The 23,427-nt window shown below is 34.4% G+C and overlaps 1 protein-coding gene across 2 annotated transcripts in view; it reads right to left on the bottom strand.

The window, feature by feature from the left end:
• The window catches only part of LOC119067710, a 49,399-nt gene extending 26,238 nt beyond the window's left edge, over positions 1–23,161 (bottom strand). The window contains exon 1 of one of the 2 annotated variants that reach the window (XM_037170824.1): positions 22,975–23,161. In XM_037170824.1, the coding sequence (XP_037026719.1) occupies positions 22,975–23,126 (152 nt within the window). In that variant the 5' untranslated portion in view covers positions 23,127–23,161. Of the gene's footprint in view, positions 1–13,460; positions 13,487–22,974 lie in introns of those variants that run through there. The other variant, XM_037170825.1, reaches the window with a different exon arrangement.
• Positions 23,162–23,427: the final 266 nt, after the last annotated feature.

Below are 23,427 nucleotides of genomic sequence, written 5' to 3'. Positions count from 1 at the left end.
TAACTTGTCGTTAGCCGATTAAATTACCATGCGTTCCGTAATAAATATTCTTATGACGGTCAAACTGCTCTATATTGGAACAACAGGTTATCGTTCGCATAATGTTCAGCCATTCCTAAATGTATTCATTTGTCTGATCTACTTGACCTGCAATCATGAGTCTAGTCTCTTACGAGGTCTCTAAGATTATATCGCAACTTTTTTAGTTATCAGTTAGCAGTAAAATTACAACTGAAAATCTTTCTGTTGTGGAGCTGTGAGTGTCAAAGATACGGGTGAAATCGATTCGAATCATTCCGTACGAGATATCAAAGTTAAGGTAACGTAAAATATGTATTTCAGAGCCTAATATTTGGGAATCGTTTTTGAGAATTTTGGGAATTTAGGGAATTTTTGGGAATTTAGGGAATTTTTGGGAATTTAGGGAATTTTTGGGAATTTCGGGAATTAATTCCCAAAAATTCCCTAAAATTCCCAAAAAATTTCTTTTCTTTGCATTTTTATAATTAAATGCTCGTAAAAGATCAGGAAAAGTTCAAAAACCTTTAAAAACTACACTGATAAAAAAATTTCGTCAACATACGTCCAGTATGTATGAAATGGCTGGCAGACAGCTTCATTTCTGCCTTACTTCGGATATGTATATTCCAACGTCTGGCAAGTATATCGTACATGTTCGACGTAGAAACATACGAGTGACAAGAATAGTCACGAGCAGTACGTATGACTATACGTCGGACATGTACGATATACATGTCAGACGTTGGATATACATGTCAGACGTTGGAATATACATATCCGACGTAAGGCAGAAATGAAGCTGTCTGCCAGCCATTTCATACATACTGGACGTAAATTTTTTTATCAGTGTATGAACAAGCAAAAAAAAGGATTTTTTTTGAATTTTAGTGAACCTTTGAGAATTGGTTCCCAAATATTATGCTCTGAAGGATATAATTCTTGTCGATGTACTCGCACCAGCCAGGGCGTATACTCTACTTGTAGGTCTCTCCAAAACCGACATTAGTACAACACTACAATAATTTAAGAGCAATCTTCACTCCGACCCCCTATGAAATACATTTTTGATGATAACTTTTTATTCGAATTATTTTTGAAAAAAGTGGCCTCATCGTTTGGTGCCAGAACATATAAGGTTTCGATAGCCACTGGAATTGTCCAGATTGATGTAGTGTACTGAGAAAAAGCTCAAAACTCCTAAAATTTGTGTTTTTTGTGATATTTTTTGGACTTTTAAGTTTTCTCGGCGTAGACTGCATCAATTTTGACAATAAACCGCGAGCGTTAGTCCATATTATTTTACTTCAATGAACACACTGAAAATGTATATTGATATTGGAAAAGTGGAATTTGAAATTCTTAATTTCAGTTTAAAAAGCCGCTCCAATTTTCAAAAAATCTCGCGCTTGAAAAAAATAAAACAATTTTGTGACTTAACAAATTGGGGTGTTTTATTTGTTGACAGTTTGTTTTAATTGTGATCACCGAGATAACCAAAAAACCAACACTAACAAACAACATATTCCTGTCAGCTGACAGATACCTAATATCCCATTTCGATTCTTTAGAGTTTCCGTACGTGAGCTCATCATGGCAGTGATTTTTTTAATTAAATTCTATAAAAAAATATAAAAAGTTTTTATAACAAAACTAAACTTTTATTAAAAAAGGCTCGCGGTTTATTCTGGTTGTTATCAAAACTTTATATGTTGTGGCACCAAACGATGAAACCACTTTTTTCAAAAAATATTCTAATAAGAAGTTATCATCGAAAATGTTTTTCATAGAAGGTCGGAGTGTAGACTGCTCTTAAAATAATTATTTTTGAGTTATAGCCGCAAAAAGGTTTTCGGTACCCTCTGACATGCTTTCACCTTTGAACACTTTAACCGAAAATTTAAAAAAATGTTCGAAAAAAATGAAAGATACGATTTTCTAGTATTGAAGACGAATCTATCACTCCTTAAAATCGGAGACCACTTGTTCCCCTATCACCTATCACCTATCACCTCCAGTTTTGGCGATATGCCGCATAAGCTCAATCTACTGAATATATTATATTCAATATGTTCTGAAATATTTGTTGTTTTTTTTGGGAATTTTTGAGAATTTAGGGAATATTTGGGAATTTAGGGAATTTTTGGGAATTTTTGAGAATTTTAGGGAATTTTGGGAATTTAGAGAATTAATACCCAAATATTAGGCTCTGATGTATTTGTAATGCTGAATTAAATGGAGTGGTTTGAAGTCGATGGAACCTACGATTCCACGACAGTAGCTACTCCGAAAAAGTAGTCAAACTATTAGTACGTCTGTTCTTCTTAAAATACCCAGAAAAAGATTGTTTTGATTTAACCATCCAATACTACGCTAAACAGAGGATGTGCCTATTCTTGGAAAATTGAAAATTTCTAAAATTTCCCAAAATTTCCCAAAATTGGTTAACAATTTTTAGGCAAATCTAAGCAAATTTTGGAAAATCTTAACAAATTCAGCAAATCAGTTAACCAAAAATAGCCCCTGGCTGACACCGGCTCAACTTAAATCTGCACCATTTCACAACCACATACCAAATGTTCTCAAATAATTCATCTTTTGCCCGTTCTCTTTACGTAACCCCATATTCGTGCCACTCCCAATGTAGAACACACTTCTAATTCAACAATGTTGAAGCATTTTGTCGTCGCCGTCATAATAATAATTACTGAAGCAAGTGCATTTTTGTTTTCCAACTAAACAAAATAACATAAAATAAAATCCTCACGACACAATAATTTTTTATTGTTGTCATTTTAAGAGTAATATCCGGTAATTTATGGTTGTGGAAAGTTAAAACACATATACAACCAACAGTGTGCATACGGAGAGTTCACAAATATTTTTCTATCCACCACACATGGAAACGTAAAGCATTTTTCTTTCTTTTATTTTTAAATATTTCAATTAATAGACGTTATGAACCCATAAGTGATTGATGAAAGACGCCTTTCTTTACAAATGTATTCGTACTACTGTTTTTAAGTTAAACTGTGTTGTTCCCTACCAACATACAGCCGACATCATCTGTATGTCGGATTATAATAAAAAAAAATTTTTTTGATTAATGGTTCAGTACACTTAGTTGATATGTTATGTTGATTGTAAGAATTATATGAACGGCAAAAGGGAATGTTAAATTACTCTTTTACGGGATTATTGTCATATCGAAGGCAGATAGCCATAAATGTGCTGAATGGAAAAGAAGGAGAAGGAAAGAAATAAAAATTTATTAATCAGACAATTCAATCACGTTGCGTTGAAACCCCAAAACGATACAATTAATCTTTGTATTTGGTCATGTGCTAATATTTCAAACAAAATATGCACAAAAATATGAAAAGGGAATTTTCCGGAGGAAGCCAGACATGATAGCACACGTGAAAGTAATTCCAAAGTTCAAATTCATCAAACCATAAAATTCTTCCAGTAAAATTTGACGAAACTAGGTCCCACCTTTTGGGCGGGTCAGGTCCCTTGACTGACAATTTTTTCAATATATTTTTTGACCAATTTCATTGTTGAACTTCCGAAGCATCACTGATACAAATGCCTACATTTAACATATCGATTACTCTAAACATTACAACGAAATGTGACAGGAAAAGTTTTTCAAATAAACCTTCGAAGACCGAATGATCTTTGAGTTCTCATTTTTCTTATAAATTTGCAGCAAGATTTTCAATCAACCACAAATCGTAAATAAAATGCGACTCGTGTGAATACGGCCCTCGCTTCGCTCTGGCCGCAAACTTCCCACTCGTATAAGCTATCTATTATTCTGTTTGATTGCCATTTTGTCATATTTAATCAGAGTAGATGCGAAGTTTTACAAATGTGGAACGATGAGAGGACTCTTTCACTTTGGTAAAAAATTTGAAAAAAAACCGATAGATGTTCTTCTCTTACAGTTTTGTACAAAAAGGAAGTCCCCCGGTATTTTACAAAACCGTCACTCGTGAATAAAATGTGGATGGTAATAAACGACCGATAAATTAATTTAATTTTTTTTGACGTTTCTTCACTTTTGTCGATTCAGAAAACGACAAAAGTGAGGAATCGACAAAACGTCTTTAAGTTACATTTCGTAGAAGGATGAATTTCCCTAGGAACGAACAAAACGTCTTTAATTTACATTTTGTAAAAGGATGAATTCGCTAGGAACGACCCGCCTTTGCTTTATATTTCCAAAATCGACAAAGAGTGAACGAAAGCATTTTTTTTTTACTTTTTACTGATTTACTGAAGAGGTGCCAGCGACATGTACCACATTTCTATCGGTATTTTATTATTTTTATCGGTAAAATTGAATTTTTCTATTGGTCGAATATAATATCCCATAAAATTATTAAGACTCGTGAGAATTACGGCCCTCGCTTCGCTCTGGCCGCAAACTTCACACTCGTATGGGAGTTGTAACATATTTTGTTTGATTGTTGGAATAATGAATTTAAAAAAAATATTCAGAAATTTGTTGAGAATGACTTATCTTATATTGCCTACAAAGAATGATGGTTACATCTACGTTTTTCATAAAATTTTCTACACTTTTCAATCATAGTGTGCTCATGACATTTTTCTGCCGTAAGACCTTGAGTAAAAAAAACATCTTTCTTTGGTAGTAGACGCATTAAATTTGTTAGTCAACTATCAAGTTGTTAGTCAACTGTCAAATTTGATAGTCAACTATCAAGTTGTTAGTCAACTATCAAGTTGTTAGTCAACTATCAAGTTTTTAGTCAACTTGATAGTTAACTAACAACTTGATAGTTGACTATCAAATTTGATAGTCAACTATCAACTTGATAGTCAACTATTAAATTGTTAGCAGTTCACTAACAAGAAATGTTTACCGGTTACCGCTGGGCATGTAGTGCCGAAATTTTTCTTTCTACTTGTATCATGCACATTATCGAAAACATATTTATACGATTTACACACACTACGCAACAAAAACAAATTTCATCAAAGTAATCTTTTTCGATTGAGGCTATAATCAACAGTGTAAAATCCTGTTTTTCTGGGATAGCTTCCAGATCCTTCGTCCCACATAGCTCATCTTCGAACTTAGCCTCGGTATTTTACTTCCACAAATTAAAAAAAAAGAATCATCCAAATTGGTTAAAAATTACTCAAGTTATCGTGCCCTCAACGATTTTTTGTTACCCACATTTAACGTTTTTCATAGCATTTCATTCATTTTCAATCATAGTGAACTTTTTTGTTACCCACATATTTCGGTATTTTCTGGTGTAAGACCCTGACTTTCAGTCAAGGGAATAAAAAAATCTTTTCTAAATAAAGAAATTACTCGATTACGTCATGAACTTAAAAAAAAAAAAAACTTGAAAATATACTTATAAACAGGCACATGAAATTAAATGGTTATCTTATCTTAATTAGAACAGACACGGTCAATGCATAAGTGTGAAGAAGATATTCCAATTCAAATTAGTACAACGAAACCACCTAGTATTCAACCACGAGCTTGTATATCAATGTATATAATTTAAACAAATTGGAAAACAAATTTGAAATGAAAAAAGATGACATAATGCACATAATATCGTACCCAGTATACCCATACAATAATAAAAGTGCAAAATTAATGCAAATAATAATAATAAAACGAGCCGTCAGAACAGTCGGAGCGTTTGCTGCGACTGAGCCCCGTACGAACCCGTACATCTATTGCGCACGTGACCCTAGTGCGTCTGTCACCCTAGTTGAAGTTAAATTATTATGAAATGTGTACATCTTATAAATTGCGCATAGCGCAATTACGAAGCCCCGTACGACGTTCCTTTCAAATAAAATGTAACACAAATTTCAAGTTGACCTAAAATTTTAATTTATTGAGAGGCCTAAGGCCTAGTTACGGCCCTAGTCCAACGACCCAAATTTAATTTTTTTTCAACATCATTATATTCTGCCTTCGATTACCTTTCAAATGAAACAAAATTTAGGAAAATCGGACGAAATTTACTCGAGATATATGCAAAATACACTTAGGGCCGTGTAGCGGGCTTAGTCCAAGGACCCAAATTTAATTTTTTTTTCCAACAACATTCTATTTGGTGTTCGATTACCTTTCAAATGAAACAAAATTTAGGAAAATCGGATCAAATTTACTCGAGTTATATGCAAAATACACTTAGGGCCGAGGAGCGGCCTCAGTCCAAGGACCCAAATTTAATTTTTTTCAACAACATTCTATTCCTCGTTCGATTACTTTTCAAATGAAACAAAAATTAGGAAAATCGGATCAAATTTACTCAAGTTATATGCAAAATACACTTAGGGCCGAGGAGCGGCCTCAGTCCAAGGACCTAATTTTCAAACATTTTTCTCACCACATTCTATTCGGTATTCAATTACCTTTCATATAAGACAAAAATTAGCAAAATTGGATGAGATTTACTCGATTTATATGCAAAATACACTTAGGGCCGAGGAGCGGCCTCAGTCAAAGGACCCAAATTTCAAACATTTTTCCCACCACATTCTATTCGGGCTTCGATTACCTTTCATATTAGACAAAAACTAGCAAAATTGGATGAGATTTACTCGATTTATATGCAAAATACACTTAGGGCCGAGGAGCGGCCTCAGTCAAAGGACCCAAATTTAAAACGTTCTTCGCCACATTATATTCGGGCTTCGATTATTTTTCAAATGAAACAAAAATCACGAAAAAAGGATGAAATTTACTCGAGTTATATGCAAAATACACTTAGGGCCGAGTAGCCTTTCACTTCTAGGGCCCTAACTCACGGGCCATTCACCCGATTTTAATAAACTGTTTTTTCCTGGATCGGTATCAACATTGCCGTTTCATTTACATTTCCAACGTTTTTTTTGCCGTAAATATCCCCAAAAGACCTTAAAGCACTTAGGCGGCCCTAACTCGCGAAGGGCCGACCTAAATATGCCCATCTTCGAACTTAGCCTCACTATTTTGACTATCTTTCAGGGAAAAAAAAAATGTTGAAATCGGATTTGATTTACTCAAGATATCGACGTGACGGACAGACGGCCCAAATTTTTATTGCGGATTCGTCATCTATAAACATAGGCAAACACTTTGCCCTTACCGTCTGCTTCGAATTCCATCAATTACACACGGCATCGTAATCCTATAAGCCCCTTCGTACTTCGTACGGGGCTAAAAATATGTAAAAATAGCCTACGCGCGATAGGTATGCATATTCAATGGATTTTAATGAATTTATTTTATGTCATATCAATCAGTAAATTCATTACAACAATTAATTTATTCCATAAAAAAGTAATTGTTCAGCGTTGTTGTGATGGCACGAAAGCTTTTATATGCGGTGGTGCCTTATTGTTTTTGTTTTTTTTTTTGATTGCCTGGAAAGGATTTATTTGCTTTACCGCTTTAATTTATTGAAATTGAATTGTAAACAAGTCCTGAGCTACGATCAAACATCATGCACGAAACTGAAATATTTTTTTGCTGACTGAATTCCCCAATCAGTTTAATTGTTTATCGAATATAGTCGTACTAGTTGAGCCAATGTGTACATTTTTGTGTATGTTTTGTTCGACTGTAATGCATATTTCCAGTCGGCTTGTCATTGAACGAAATTTTTATTAAAAATGGAAATTAATTTACAAAATAACTTTCAACCTTTGAATGACTAATGTAGGATCCAAAATAGCTATTTTACTAACACATTAGTAAATGGGGTTGTTTTGCACACTAGACGTGATATTGCCGATACGAGCGAAGCGAGTTCGACAACACATCGTGTGCGGAAAACAACTCCATTTTCTAATGTGTTAGTAACAACATTTTACCTATTGTAATGTCAAAATCACAACAAAAAACAAATTAGAAAATTAATCAAACAGAAACATCGAAACGCCATGACACAATCATATATTTCACCTGGAAGAAGTCAATACCGATATCGATTGTGATGGCTCATACAGGTATTCACTGTCTATACTCAAAATACCGACTCTATCGGTATCGTAAAAACTGTACGGTTACTTCGACAAATTCCTAAGATAAAAGACCTAACCGTGTGCCCTCGTATAAACAAATATTGACATTTTCCGTGCGCAAATGAACAACTATCGAAATAATTGAGTTACAAACAATTTTTTTTTTTTTTTTTTATCGATGGAGAACCTAATTATAAGACACTTTGTCTCGTATCATATGCCAAAAAAAGTAAAAACTTTTTTTATAAATCATTTTGAAAGTCACTGAAACCACGAAAATTCGAATAGAAATGCAGTATGTCATCAAAAATTTTTGTATTTCGATTCGAATTTTCGTGTTTTCAGTGACTTTCAAAATGATTTATAAAAAAAGTTTTAACTTTTTTTGGCATATGATACGAGACAAAGTGTCTTATAATTAGGTTCTCCATCGATAAAAAAAAAAATTGTTTGTAACTCCATTCGTGCATAAATTTACAGTAAATAAATACCATGCTCAAAAGTACTGTGTTAATGTACCAAAATCTGGTAACTTTTTATAAATATTTTGACATAACAGTAGATAAATGGCTATTTTATCGCCTGCGTTGCAGGGGCTATTTAGTTGAATTAATTCGCCAAAATTCGTCGAAATTCGCCAAAATTCGTCGAAATTCGCCGAAATTCTCCCAAATTAAAAAATTCAAATTTTGAAAATTTTCTTCCAAATTTATGTTTTTCGAAATATTTTGCTAGTTTTGTGATATAGCATAACAAAAATATGCAAGAATCTACCAAATTCACAAATATATGTAAAATTCACAAAATTAGGACATTTTTCATCGTTTTTCCAAAAAAAAAGCCATCATGGCTTCCCGGTTAAAAATAGATTTCTAGAATGTCTTGGCCAAAAATATGTAACTAAGTTCTACGATTCTTTGAAATTTCTTAAAATCATGTATAAATTCACAAAAAATCGCCAAAATTCGTCAAAATTCGCCAAAATTCGTCAAAATTCGCCAAAATTCGTCAAATTCTCCAAATTCGCCAAAATTCGCTGAAAATTCAACTAAATAGCCCCTGCTGCGTTGTGAACATTTCATACACCATTTCGAAATGATGCTCTTTATCGCACAAGTGCCTCAAATTCATTTTTGACTAACTAATTTTGTTTATGTTGATTTTAGAGACTTCAGAACTAAATAACAGCTGAGTGTGCATTCAGTACTAACAACTTAGTATTTCTCTGGATCCAAACTTGTCAACGGCTCGACATAGTGTACAAATAACATCAATTCGATATATGAAGTAGCTATTCAATTCTGTGCTTATAAACTTTAAAATTCAGAGTAATCCTCAAGTAGCAGTCGCATAAATATATTTTCCCGTACACGACGGTTGAGTTGATCGTAACCCCTTCATATTTAACCAACTAAACACTGGCACGCATGCAAATAAAAATTAGTCGTGAAGCGGAAAAATATAACTTTACCTTCTGCACGAACTGAAAGAATCGTCAACTTTATTTTTACGATTGACAATAACAATTTCAATGATACGACCGTAATAGAAAATTCTGCGCATGATTATGGAAAAAGAAAGGCACCTAACGAAAATTTTTAGGGCATGAATATATAGTGGCATAATTTGTAATTTAATTCTATTCTTTCAAATATAGACATTTTGGCGCCATCAAACTAATCCATATTTCAATATTACTTTAGTTCGCGAAAGCTGAACACGGAAAACGCGCGATATATATGTGCACCTAAAAAAACAGAAATTGATGCGAACAATAGTAGTTATTAGGCGTCGACATATAGCAGTGAAATTTTCCAACGATTTTTTTTTGCCTTCTACGAAAGTTCAAAAGGCTCTTCGATTTATTATGCCATTTGGAACGGTTGCGCGTTCATTATATTCTGAATATTATTATTTAAAGGTACACCTCCCTGACCCTGACGATAACTGATAAATAAACAGGGGGAATGTGTATTTAGGCTTCCAGGTGGATCAGTGTGTTAAGTCGTACATTTGTGTTGTTTCTGAAATGAAGTTCAGGGTGTAGTAAGAAATAGAGATTGCTAGTTCAAGCCCAGCTGTGGACATTATGAGCAAAAATGCTTGCACTTCAGATTTTGATGTCTAGTATGTTTCACTTAATAAAAATCAAAGTTTGTTTGGTTTTACACCAGAGTTGACAGGAGCTCATAGTTCTCGTAGTAAGAAATAAGTAGAAGTCTTTTTGTCAAGGATGTTAAACCTGGACTATTTTTTGGGAAAACATTTTCCCATATTGTCTTGAATTTTACATATTTTCCCGAAAAATATTTTTAAGAAAATTTGGAAAAATGTAGGAAAGTTTGGGAAAATTTTGGAAAATGTGGAAAAATGCTTTTTTAAAGATAAACCGGATAGTCAATTCAGGCGCAAAATCAGCTTTAGATGAATCTGATCTAGAACAATCGAACTTGAACCTGATCTTATTGACTCTAGAGCCTGCAACAAGAAACGTCGTTTTAAGTTTTTGGACTTCTTCACTAGTACGTATGAGTCGTGGGGGTCTCCGCTTAGCCCGACCAGTTGCCATTTATTTGTTATGGACAGATTCAAAATAGTCAATTTAAAAACCAAAATTCTGTTTCAATTGATTCAATTGAATTCCTAATATTCAAATTTGAATAGAATAACAGGAACATAAATGTGAAACATTAATTTTTCGAATTCACATTCCATAAATCATTCTAATGAGACCCATTCACGAAACCATACCACTTTTTCCAAAAACCCATAATAATGAATCGGTATTTTAAACGAAATATTTATTTCATTTTTGCTATAGGTTGCCACTTGTGCATATGTTTCCAAATGGAATACATTTGCTAAATTTCATCATTACTTAATAGTAAAAACGGCGGTTAGACGCACTTGAAATACATTTTCCTTCAATTTTGTTTTAATATCTTTTGCCATTGCAAATTCAGCATTAATCAGATGGCTGTGTGTCTGTGTGTTGTTTTTTTTGCTGATGGAAAAAATATTAATTTTATTTTTAGACATCTAAAATACACATGTCTTTTCGAACTGAATGTTATTACATATTCAAATGTGAAATAAACATTCAAATAATTCATAAAATGATATGAAGCACTGATGGATGTTCCGCCAAATGAATCACTCATCCACCGTTTGATCGTTGGTCAGTCCCAATAGAATTAAACTTTTTTTTTTCGTAAATTAATGTAACGAATATTAACAGCAATGAAAAAAAGCAACCGTGACCATTGTGTCCCGTGTAGGAGCCCACTTTCTAATACAAAATGATTATAATTCGTATTCGATGACAGTGCATTTTATGGATGTACTGACAAAATGGTCAATCATAGGAAAACGAGAATATAAAGCTTTAATCCAAAAACGGGAAAGCCGAACGCAGACATCAGAGATAATTCGATAAACAAATTTATGAGATTGCTGAGTTACTTCCAACACTCCTCCACAAGTTCATAAATTTGAAAAATGACCTCCTCCTTAATGACCTTAGCTAAAGTCCAGGTCTCACTACATAAAATTCATCACGAAATCACTCTTATGTCGCTCAAATTCTCTTACCGCTGTTCGGTTCAAATTCTTTTGCGTCTCGAATTCTTCATCTTAACTTGCTCAAATTCTGTTGCTCCGCGCTCAAATTCTGTTGCCTCAAATCTTCACATATTCTTCTTCTTCTTTTTTTCATCATTCCTTCCTCATTTACACAAATATCACTCGGGGTCCATAAATCATAGCCATTGTTGTTACCGTACGTCCTTCAATTAAACTATTCTCAAAAAGCGTAATCCACATCGGAATCATCTTCGTAGACTAGTTTCACTCTGTCGCTTCGAGACTGCTTCTTATCGATCCACTCTTTATATTCCTCGCAATTTTGTTTGTAGTGTCCCTTCTTGTCACAAAAGAAACAGGAAACATCATCTTTCGAATGACTTGAAGAACTTAATTTGTATGCTGAAGCTTCGTTTATCGCGTTCCGCTCCTTTCGTCGTTCATAGCCATCGATTATTTTTGAACAAACCAGGCCCGAAGTGAGTTCTTCATTACGAGACTCCAGAATTGCCGCCAAGGAATTGTAGCTTTCTGGCAACGAACCAATCAGTGTTGCACTTAGGATGAATTCGGGTTTGAACTCGTCCCCAAGTGCTAATAATTTCTGGAAGAGTTCGTTCATCTCGTTCAGAATGTGCTACGACATCGCCATTTTCTTCCAGTTTCTTCGTCATCAATTTTCTTAAAATCGCGACCCGACTGTTAGGTGTATCTTTCTCATGAAACTCCTTGAGTTTCTTCCAGGCTTCTTTTGCACTTGTACAAGTTCTTATGTGTTGAATTTAATCATCTTCTATGGTCAATGCAATATGTTAATGAGCCTTCTCGTCTTTCTCAGTCCAATCAGCAGTAACTGGGTTCGGTTTATCGTCTTTGATCACTTTCCACAAACCCTTTTCTATCAACATCATCTCCATCTTCTACCTTCAGTTAAAATAGTTGCTGCCATTCAATTTCGTCAATATTATCTTCGTTTCTGTAGCCATTTTTCTAGTTCTTTTCTTTTGTACTGTCTTATTCCTTGTCTGGGCCCATAACCTGTTCGAACGTCCAAATATCTCCAGGAAATAAGAGACAATTACGAAATAATGATCTTTATTGAGCTGCTGATTCTCAACGAATGAAAAGTTCTAACACAACAATATAGAACTTGGTTACTCGATTATATACAAATTTATGAGATTGCTGAGTTACTTCCAACATTAGTATTGTCCATTCATTTGTCTGGAGTGATTCAGTAGATTTGCATATCGATTAGAAGAAATATTCAGGTCTTACATCTCTCGAACTTTAATATTATCACATTTTAAGACAGAAAAGAAAAATCCTTGACATCCAACTCGAAGCCGTTCGATCGAACGTAAGTATGTAAAAGGTCATCAACTAATTTCGAATCTACGTTTGAAAAAAAAAATGAGAAAAAAACCAGTTTCAATATTGCATGTGTGTATAACTATGGCTTTGCCATTTTATAAGAGTAAGAGTTAAGCCCATCGACCAATTTTGGATATATTCTACCATCATTGTTGTACACGATTTTTTTTTTATATAGAGAGGTGATACGTGAAATTATGGTAACATCGTGTGCACTGGTATAATCCAATACTAATAATAGACACATCGGTTTCGGACACAACATTCTTCTTGCTTTGATTGAAAGCACTGTAATGAGCATACGATTGCCGATTTTGTGTGTGTGGTTTTGTTCTTCTGCGCGTTTGCCGCACTATCAGAATACCAGTCAGAAGACGGTGCCACTATGACTGTGTCATTTAGATCTTCTATCAAAGTTAAACCAATTAAATCTCCATCTCGCCATAGTAACACAAATAACCTAATCCATTGTTTACCTCGAAACCATAGAAGAAGTAACAAAAAAAACCCGAGGCATTAAGTGCGCGTGAACCATAAAATTGGTGGTGTGTGTTGTTCAGTATTCTGTCTATATATAATATGTACTTATATCTGTCCATTATATATAATATGGAAAATATCATCCCAGATATAATGAAACTAGGACACGGTTTTGTGTGCTTTCTGAATCACAATAAAATTATTCAATTTCGAAATCAGAACTGTTGCTCTTCAATAGCAAACAGATCTATATTAAGCTTGCATGAATCAGCGAATGCTAAATATCAACCGCATCATCCAACTTAGATTAACCGCTTGAAGTTTGAACGCAGTTAAGCAGAGTTTTATAGGATGAAAACACACACCCAACAGCACCAGGTTTTTATTTAAATCAAATTGACCTTGAGGAAAAATTATAATTTTTTTTTTTATCAGTTTCTAACAAGCAAAGTACCTTTTTACTCGATCAATGCAGTGGTTACGATACGATATTGTCCCGTGGTGTAAAAAAAAGTAATGGAGTCAAGCACTCTTGCGAATATAATATAATATGCTTGTGTAAAACTGGTTCAATATTTTTCACTTATTTTCCTTGTTTAACCTTGACTCATACTCGAGGATCTCACATCAAAATGTTCACTGTTGTTTTCTTGTTTCGGAAAAATCACAACTTTGCGAAGACAATGGTCTTTCGATATTCAAAACAAAAAATTAGACAAACAATCTGCCCGAATTCGTTCTTTTTTTTTGGGTAAAAAACTCGAAATGAACTTTTCTTTTTTGAATAAAAAATATTTTTTTGAAAACAAATAATAATACACTTGACGATACACGATACAGTTCAGCACAGTGTAGTTTTGTATATAACTTTTTTGTGTGTTGAATATACACTGCGAATAGATAGAAAACAGAAGGGAAGAAAAAAATCCTCAAACTCTCCGAATCTGCTTTTTTTAGACAAATGGCATGCGCGACATCGGTTAACGAATGGATACTGAATAAAATATGAAATTTTTTTGTTGGATATCGTTGTATGGTGGCATGCTTTTCAGTTTATTCAGAGAGTCACATTCAGAGAATATATTTTCATTCGGAGTTGTGTTTAATGACAAAAAGTGAAGAGATTCACACGATTCACACGATTCACACTGTACACTGATAGAATGAAATGTTGAGCATTTTTAGTCAGTCAAAAAGAAATAGAAAATTGAATGAGAAAAAGACCGACACAGTCAATAGCACAGTGTAAACATATAAATTCAACGCACACACACACACACACACACACGTTTGCACGTTTACTCTGAAACATGCGCGGTTCATTCAATTCTGTTCGTAATATGAATGAGCACGGCTTATACATTGATAAAAGTTTCAGTTTGTTTTGTAAATGAGATTTGCGAAAATTGGTTCGATACAAAATGCTATCTCTTTTCACGAAATAGGGGCACAGAGGTTGTTCTCTTTTGTTCGGTGTTTAGACGAGAGACACCGGGTACAACCATTTCTTAAATAATGTTTTTTTTTTCCCTCGATGGATTATGAACACACGATTTTGTTTCATCTGTTACTGTTTACAAATTATTAGAAATGCGCAGCTGTTGAAAATTTAGTCATCATCCCGAACCGGCCATTTTGATTCGATTGTATATATAGCGCCGTTCAGGTAATAAAAGATAAAATACAGATTTGCAGCTAACTTCACGTCGGAACACTTTTTATTTCGTACATTATTCGAAAAATGTAAATATTATACCGAAAAGCGTTTATGGCTGAACATAATAAAAAAAATGATCATAAAGAAGTCGTTGACATTTAAAAAGAGAAAGAAATCCATTCTTGCTAAATTTGATATTCACAGTCATCTATATGCAAAAATGTTACCATTGTCTTTACAACAAAAAAAAATAATCAAAGAAAAAGGTCATTGAAGATTTGCAGCATAATTATAATTATTGCAGGTCAATGGTCTCAAACATTTTCTGATGTTTCTTCTTTGCATATCGACCAAATAGATAATGTTAATTGCCGATACGATAAACCACCCTCCCATTTTTACCATTACGTTCGATTCATACAAGTTCTAGATTGATTCGCTTGTAAACTTTCTGGTAAATGTATTTTGGAGCCATACGCAAATGATGTCACAAAATTTTATTAATTTTACAACTCCTCCCTTTGTCACGCAAAAAGGGTTCAAAAAGGTCTCCTCATCTCAACGAGCCCTGGTCATGACCGGAGATTCCCGCTGAAGTATAATATCTGAATGCAGAAACGTGTCCAATTAGCGAATTTTAAGAAAGATGAAATTTCATTAGAGGGATTCTTTTGAATAGACAGCCTACCGAAATCGGACGCATTTTCCAGTGGACTTTTTTGGTGGCGGGACATTTCGACACCGTCAATATCGTCAGGAACGATATTATTGTTTTTTTGGACGATACTATCATCTAAAAAACGATACTATCGTCTAAAAAACGATAATATCGTTTTTAGACGATAGTATCGTCCAAAAAAACGATAATATCGTTTTTTGGACGATAGTATCGTCTAAAAAACGATATTATCGTTTTTTAGACGATACTATCGTCCAAAAAAACGATATTATCGTCCAAAAAATTTTCATCCAGGACGATAATATCGTCTAAATTGGAAAATTCTAAAATATTGTCTGGACGATAGTATCGTTTTCTGGACGATATTATCGTTCAGAAAACGATACTATCGTTTTCTGGACGATATTTCCGTTCTAGAAAATCTAATGGATATTTTCGTTTTCTGTACGATAATATCGTCCAAAACGATAATATCGTCCTGGGCGATATTATCGTTTTCTTAAATGATAATATCGTCCAGCACGATACTATCGTTTAAAAAAACGATAATATCGCCCAGGACGATATTATCGTTTAGTTTTGGGTGGTAATATTGTCCAGGACTTAATTTTACTCAGAGGTGCAGCAAGAACCGAATTCTCTTCCAAAATATCAAAAAACAATTGTCAGAGGAAATCACCTACACATCAGTGTTTAAAAAAGGCGTTTAGTTCGTCCATAAATAATTCATCTTTTTACGAAATGAATACCAACTTAGATTGTACATAAAAAGCGTTTTAACACGCCGAGCGATCCGGCCCATTGCCCCGGAGCGAAGCGGAGGGCCGCAATGCGAGCCGGGCGCCGGAACGGTGTCGGAACTTAGGAGTTAATTTTTTTTCTCGCGTCCAGAACGATATTATCGTCCCAAAAATTATCGACCAGGACGATAATATCGTCCAAAATAACGATAAATTTGTTCAGAAAAAGAAAATAACGATAATATCGTCCAGCGGATATTTTCATCCAGGACGATATTATCGTCAAAAAAACGATATTATCGTTTTTTGAACGATAATATCGTTTTTTAGACGATAGTATCATCAAAATAACGATAGTATCGTCCAAAAAAACGATAGTATCGTCCAAAAAAACGATATTATCGTTTAAAAACGATATTATCGTTTTTTTAAACGATAATATCGTCAAGAAAACGATAATATCGTCCTGAAAATATTTTAAAATTTATAATTTTAGACGATATTATCGTCCTGGATGAATTTTTTTTAGACGATATTATCGTTTTTTAGACGATAGTATCGTCTAAAAAACGATACTATCGTTTTTTAGACGATACTATCGTCTAAAAAACGATAATATCGTTCCTGACGATATTGACCGTGTAGTTATGTCGCCTCACCGACTTTTTTATATGTGCCTAGAAAGGTATTCGACCCTAGAAGCCAAAAGCACTTTCAAAAAAATTCTTCGAAGTCTGTGTGGCTGGTGAAAGGTGATCAAAAACCGAAAACTTGCACTTTTCTTACAAAAATTTCTCCAGTTATGCGAGCCGTACAAGGTCGTGTGGGGTGTCATTAGAAAGGTAATCACATGTACTATTGAGCCGAATAGGGACTTATGGGTTTAAAATTCATCGACACTGAAATATGTGCAGTTAAAGTTTTCAACCGAAGACTTACACTGTTCTTACTGAAATTTCTCGAGGTACACAAAACGTACATGGCTTTTGGACCAAATAGGGTCTTATGTGGTTTGGATGCATCTACGATGAAATAGAAGTTGAAATCTTTAGGCGTACATAATTCATCATAGATGCATCCAAACTTCATAAGACTCTATTTGGCCCAAAAGCGCAATAAATTACCTTTCAAATGATACCACACACGACCATGTACCTTTTGTGTACCTCGAGAAATTTCAGTAAGAACAGTGTAAGTCTTCGGTTGAAAACTTTAACTGCACATATTTCAGTGTCGATGGATTTTAAACCCAATAAGTCCCTATTCGGCTCAATAGTACATGTGATTACACGACCTTGTACGGCTCGCATAACTGGAGAAATTTTTGTAAGAAAAGTGCAAGTTTTCGGTTTTTGATCACATTTCACCAGCCACACAGACTTCGAAGAATTTTTTTGAAAGTGGATTTGGCTTCTAGGGTTGAATACCTTTCTAGGCACACATAAGAAAGTCCACTGGAAAATGCTTCCGATTTCGGTAGGCTGTTTTTCAAAAGAATCCCTCTAACCAATAGGCTGATTATATGTTTTCTTCTGCACCATCAAAAAACTACTATTGACGTTGTCAGACTAAACGAAGTGAAATCAATGACAGGCGGCTTTTCAAAAGAATCCCTCATTTCATTTCTCTTATAATTCACTAATTGGGCATCTTCTTCATCTTTCTTCGTTTTTTACTATTCATATTGCATGACAGTCGAATCATGATAGAAATAGCAAAATTTGTGAGATGCTCATTCTCGATTTTGAAACACGAAACGTCCACATGAAACTAAAAACTAAAAAAAAAAATGTTTCTAGAACGCTGCTTTGCTTGTTTTCTGATTTTACTGATTAAAGTGTGTCAAGTTAATTACGATTCATCTACATAAAAATTGGAGTAAATCCACTATCGTGATGTCCTTCAACTAACATTATTTCGCTCTACATATTTTAGCGTCGCTTCCATCTTTAAGTATAACTTTATTCTCTGTTTAGTGTCCAGCGATAATAATCCCATTGCTTTCTGTATTCGGCGCAAAATCTGACGTAACAAAACCGATTCATAAACAAAGCTGATGTCATCGTAAAATGCCGCTCTAATGAGATTCATAAGATACCACCACGAGTATACACACTCATTCCACACACAACAACACCAGCAGCAACAAAAAAAAACCATCGCTAATTTAGTCTGCTTTACATACCTAGGTTAAATAGTGTGTGGAAGTTTGTCGCGTCTGGCCTGCAATTGCGCAATAATTTTGAGAAAGAAGACGAGTAAGAAAAAATTGATTAGAAGAATCGAACTATAGAGATACATTTCGGTAACCCGAATTGTGCTCAAAAGCTGAGACACGCATGATTGAATTTTACATTTGTCTGGTGTGGTTAATGTTCGGAAGAAGAATTACAGCGGGAATGTAAAGAGGATATGGAGGAATTGAGCAATCATCATCGGCAAGAAAGGGGACCTTACCAAGGTCTGAGAATGAAGTATTCGTCAGTTTCTTGAAAATAATTGGATAAGAAGAAGTACTAGATTCGCTGGTCGATTGTCAGTAGGGCGTATCGAATTTTGCAAATTTTAAGGACCGCGATAGCCTGTGTGCGGAAAACGTATATCATCGAAAACTGTGTCCGGGCATGTGGTTGATGGATACAATGGAGCCATGGAAGAAGTCCCCCCGGGCGACTTTAAGTTTCCGAATGTCATAATTCGGAAAGTTGAGAGTATTTTTGAAAACAATGTTCTTGCGGAATGTAGAGCTTTGAAAACTCTACAAATCTACCGAAGAAACCGATGGTCCAAAAGGTGCCATTGCCAAGATTGCCTAACATCGAAAATGTGACCTTTTGGTTTTTGACTTATATTTCCTGAGAGACAAATGATTTTGTTTAGCCTGTGGTATGAGATGGTAGAGGAGGTCGAGCACTACCAGTACACTAGGCATGTCCCGATCGGATATACTCTTGAAATCACTTTTATAACATTTGTGAATGGAATTTTTAAGAGTGGCTACGTCGCCCACGAAGCAAGTGCAGACACTGCAACCGGTGCTGGTGAGTCGAGGACACCTTGGCCAGTAAGTATGCATAATACTCCACGACAGTAGCTGAACTTTTTCACAAAATAAATTAATAAATAAATGTTTCCAACTGAAGTCAGTCAATACTGATTGCAAAAAAAATTAGCAACATATGAAAAACACAAGTATTTGTTTTGATTCTATGATTTACACAAGTCTTTTCCATTAAACTGGCAGGGTATTTTAAAGATGTTTTGGTTATTCGTACTATTTAACCACACGAAAAGAGAGACATGCATACTAACGAAGAAAAAAACGTTGTACACAAAAAAGAGACAGTAAAAATACAAACTAAGATAGTTGCCTTGTCTGGTTAGACAAAGCCAAAGAATATGAATCAGAAAACTTAAATAGTAAAACATTAAGGCCGTACACGTTAGCCGTTTATTCAGAAAGCGGTGCGAGTGGAGAACGCATCAACAACATTAAAATTGAGAAACTATGGCAATACTTGAAATAATTTTTTTTTAGAATATTTTGAAGAATGACTTCATTGTTAGAGTTTCATTTGGAATGATTAACAGTTAAATGCGTACACGTTACAAAGTTAAACAGTACATTAATGTGGAACCAACTCATAGCTTCAAATCCATACAAAAGATGTGTATTTCATTAAGAACACTCACTAGTTAAAAGCACTCACTAGCGTATATCACGAGGGATGCAACTGGACCAACGGAACATACTTCTTAATTGGTCACACACAACAACCGTATTCATTAAAACATTTGCTTCTCATCAGTAAAATTGGTATCATGCCCGCACGTTAGTAAGCGGGCGTGACGCAAGTCCACTACCAAAAATGTTTAAAAAAAAAAATTGGGGACGGCGGAGCATATTTACAGCTACTTTTTTACTTCTCTACTTTGGCTCCAAGGGCCACTAAACTAGGATACCTGGAATCTAGGAATTCATACGAGTTCAACGATGGATTTGGGTTATTTTCAATATAAGAGAGGTGTTCCAAGGTTGGTTCAAAAATTTTGGGATGACAGATGATTCCTCTGGAGCTACCTAACTTCCATCGGATTTTTTGATGGATTTGGGTTATTTTCGACATGAGTGAGATGTTCCAAGGTTGGTTCCTAAATTTTGGGAAGACAGATGATTCATCTGGCACTACCTAACTTCCATCGGATTTTTGATGGATTTGGGTTATATTCGACATTATTGAGGTGTTCCAAATTTGGTTCATAAATTTTGGGATGACAGATGATTCCTCTGGCACTTCCTAACTTCCATCGGATTTTTCGATGGAGTTGGGTTCTATTCGACATTAGTGAGGTGTTCCAAGGTTGGTTCCTAAATTTTGGGATGACAGATGAATCCCCTGTCACTTCCTAACTGCCATCGGATTTTTTGATGGATTTGGGTTATTTTCGATATAAGTGGGGTGTACCAAGATTGGTTTCTAGATTTTGGTATTCAGACTGACTTCTCTAGAATTTTTTAATTTCCATAAGATTTTTTGAAGTTGTCGAAATGACATACTTACAAAAGTGGTGATATTAGTCAAAAAACCCTTAAATGGTAAATGTGACGCAAGTCCTTTATCTTACTTACAAAGTAACTCATACCTCTGAGGGTGACGCATTGTGCGTCGTACGCAAAAGTTTTATCCACTTTTATCATAATACTATTTGTACCAATGCCAGAGTGTACACAAAGAGCAAGATAATAGTCCGTCTAATATTTTCAATTTCTTGGTTTTCTTTTTGAGAATTTTCTATTGACCTGGTAACCTAATTTAATCCGCCTAAATTTTAAACAATAAACTAGAATTTGAAGAATTTTAATTCAAAACTTCCGCATTCACAAAAATAACACAAAATTTCGTTTCGAGTGAGGAATTGCCATAATTTGTATACACTTTTTGGCATAGTTTATGACATTAAAATCTCATTTAAATTGAACATCGAGCTCTCGTATTCATTTTTATTATTTTTTCGCTGGCTCTTTTATATAATACGATTTCACTTATGGTTGAAATTTAGCACCATCATAGACATGAATTGAATTTTGTAAAATAATCTCGTATGTTATGTACATGACCGTTTGGGTTTGGCTCTACATTTAGAAAACTACAATTTTTATGTATGCTCTCCTTTAATTTTATTGCGAATCATAATTTTTTTCTATCTCATATACGTTGACTTTTGGCATGAGTCATTTTTAAATTATTCAGCCAGTTGTGTTCGCAATACACAAGTGAATTGTAAATCGTTGTTTTTTTTCTGTTCAACTAGGAAAAGATCTTTAATTACTGTTGATAGCCATTAAAATTAGATACGCGGAAGTATATGATTCCCAGACGTATACTCGTTTCAGCATATAAATACAAAATATTTGACATAGTCACAATTTGTTTTACTCTTTTTAGGAGACTTACATTTTGTAGTATGCAATGTTCAACTGAACGAAAGCTATCTTTCCGCTCATATAATCATCTGTTATTCACAACGACTTCAGAATGAGTGAAAGTCGTTTGATAGGAATCGTTTATATAGAAAAACGTATATTAAAACTAAGGAAGTACCAGATTTGTCATCAAAGATTACGCAACAAAAGGATAAACAGATTGACTTTTTATGCAGAAATACGCTTATCGTTCTTAAAAACGAAGTGACTATCTTACCCGCCTGAAAATAGTCTATATTCAACTACATGCAAATAGTCTCTTTTCAACGCACTTCAAGCAAAAGTGCTTCGAGTGACAGCTGCCAAATAGAGTACTATTTTGCATGAAAAAACTTTCATTACATTTTACAGGGTCAAAATTTGTTTAATACACTGTCCCGTTGAAGTACTCTATTTAGAGTACCACTCATGCTTGAAGTGTGTTGCTAAATTACAATATTTGCACCCTGGCCAAAAACAACGTGTTACATCACAGGAAAATTGATTTTGAATTGTCAGTTGTTACGACAAAGAAAATTTTATTTTTTGGTCGAATGGCATTTTCTTATTTACACCACGTCATGATGACCATGAAAAAGTTTGTGTTCACCTCTGGGAAAAATGGACAATTCCAACTCGAGCGAAATTAAATTTTCTTTTTTCTCTGCTCGGTAAACCAATAACTATTTCCTACTACAAATTGGCCTAAATTGTTTAGATGTTACACTAGACTCTAGTGACTAGAGGCAGATTAACTTTTCTTCTACTAGTTAGCCTGACAATTAGGTGTTACGACAAAGCCAATTTTGTATTAAGAAAAAAATTTTTTAATTCGATCCAACCTACTTTTGATGTTCCTTCAAACATGTCCTTACTATTTTTGATGCCTCATCTGCATAAATTTGCTTCTATTTTCATTGTAACGTACACATTTGCCACAAGTGTAAATTCATAAATCTTCAGTACTTACTCTTCCTGTAGTTCAATTCCACTATCATCCACATTGACGCTCACATTTTGTGTGCTTGATTTATTTGTTCCTAATTCTGGTGAAAATGTAAATTCTCGTTCTGCATGTTCGGGTAGCGGGGTAGGCGTTTCGAATACCAGCGTTTCTACCATTGATCCTTTTGACGAGCCAAATGATACCCTGTGAAATGAACGAGAACTGATTAATTGTTGTTCTATTAAATAAAAATCGAGATTATGGCGAGTAAATATTGAATTGACGAGACGCGATAATTACTGCAATGACTAAAGAGTTTTTATTGCACGTCGTGTACGTGTATGACATCATTATGTTTAAGGTGAAAATTTTATTAACCAAATTATAATCGCTCAATTAACAAATAAAACATACAAAATGTACTGTATGCCGGGCGGGTGGGTCTTTACGAACCAGATCATATTCTGCTGATAAAAT

This window comes from Bradysia coprophila (genome assembly GCF_014529535.1).
Source record: "Bradysia coprophila strain Holo2 chromosome X unlocalized genomic scaffold, BU_Bcop_v1 contig_128, whole genome shotgun sequence".
Lineage (NCBI taxonomy): Eukaryota > Metazoa > Arthropoda > Insecta > Diptera > Sciaridae > Bradysia > Bradysia coprophila.
The sequence above is the reverse complement of the archived record's forward strand: the minus strand, read 5'-3'. Positions and strand labels throughout refer to the sequence as shown.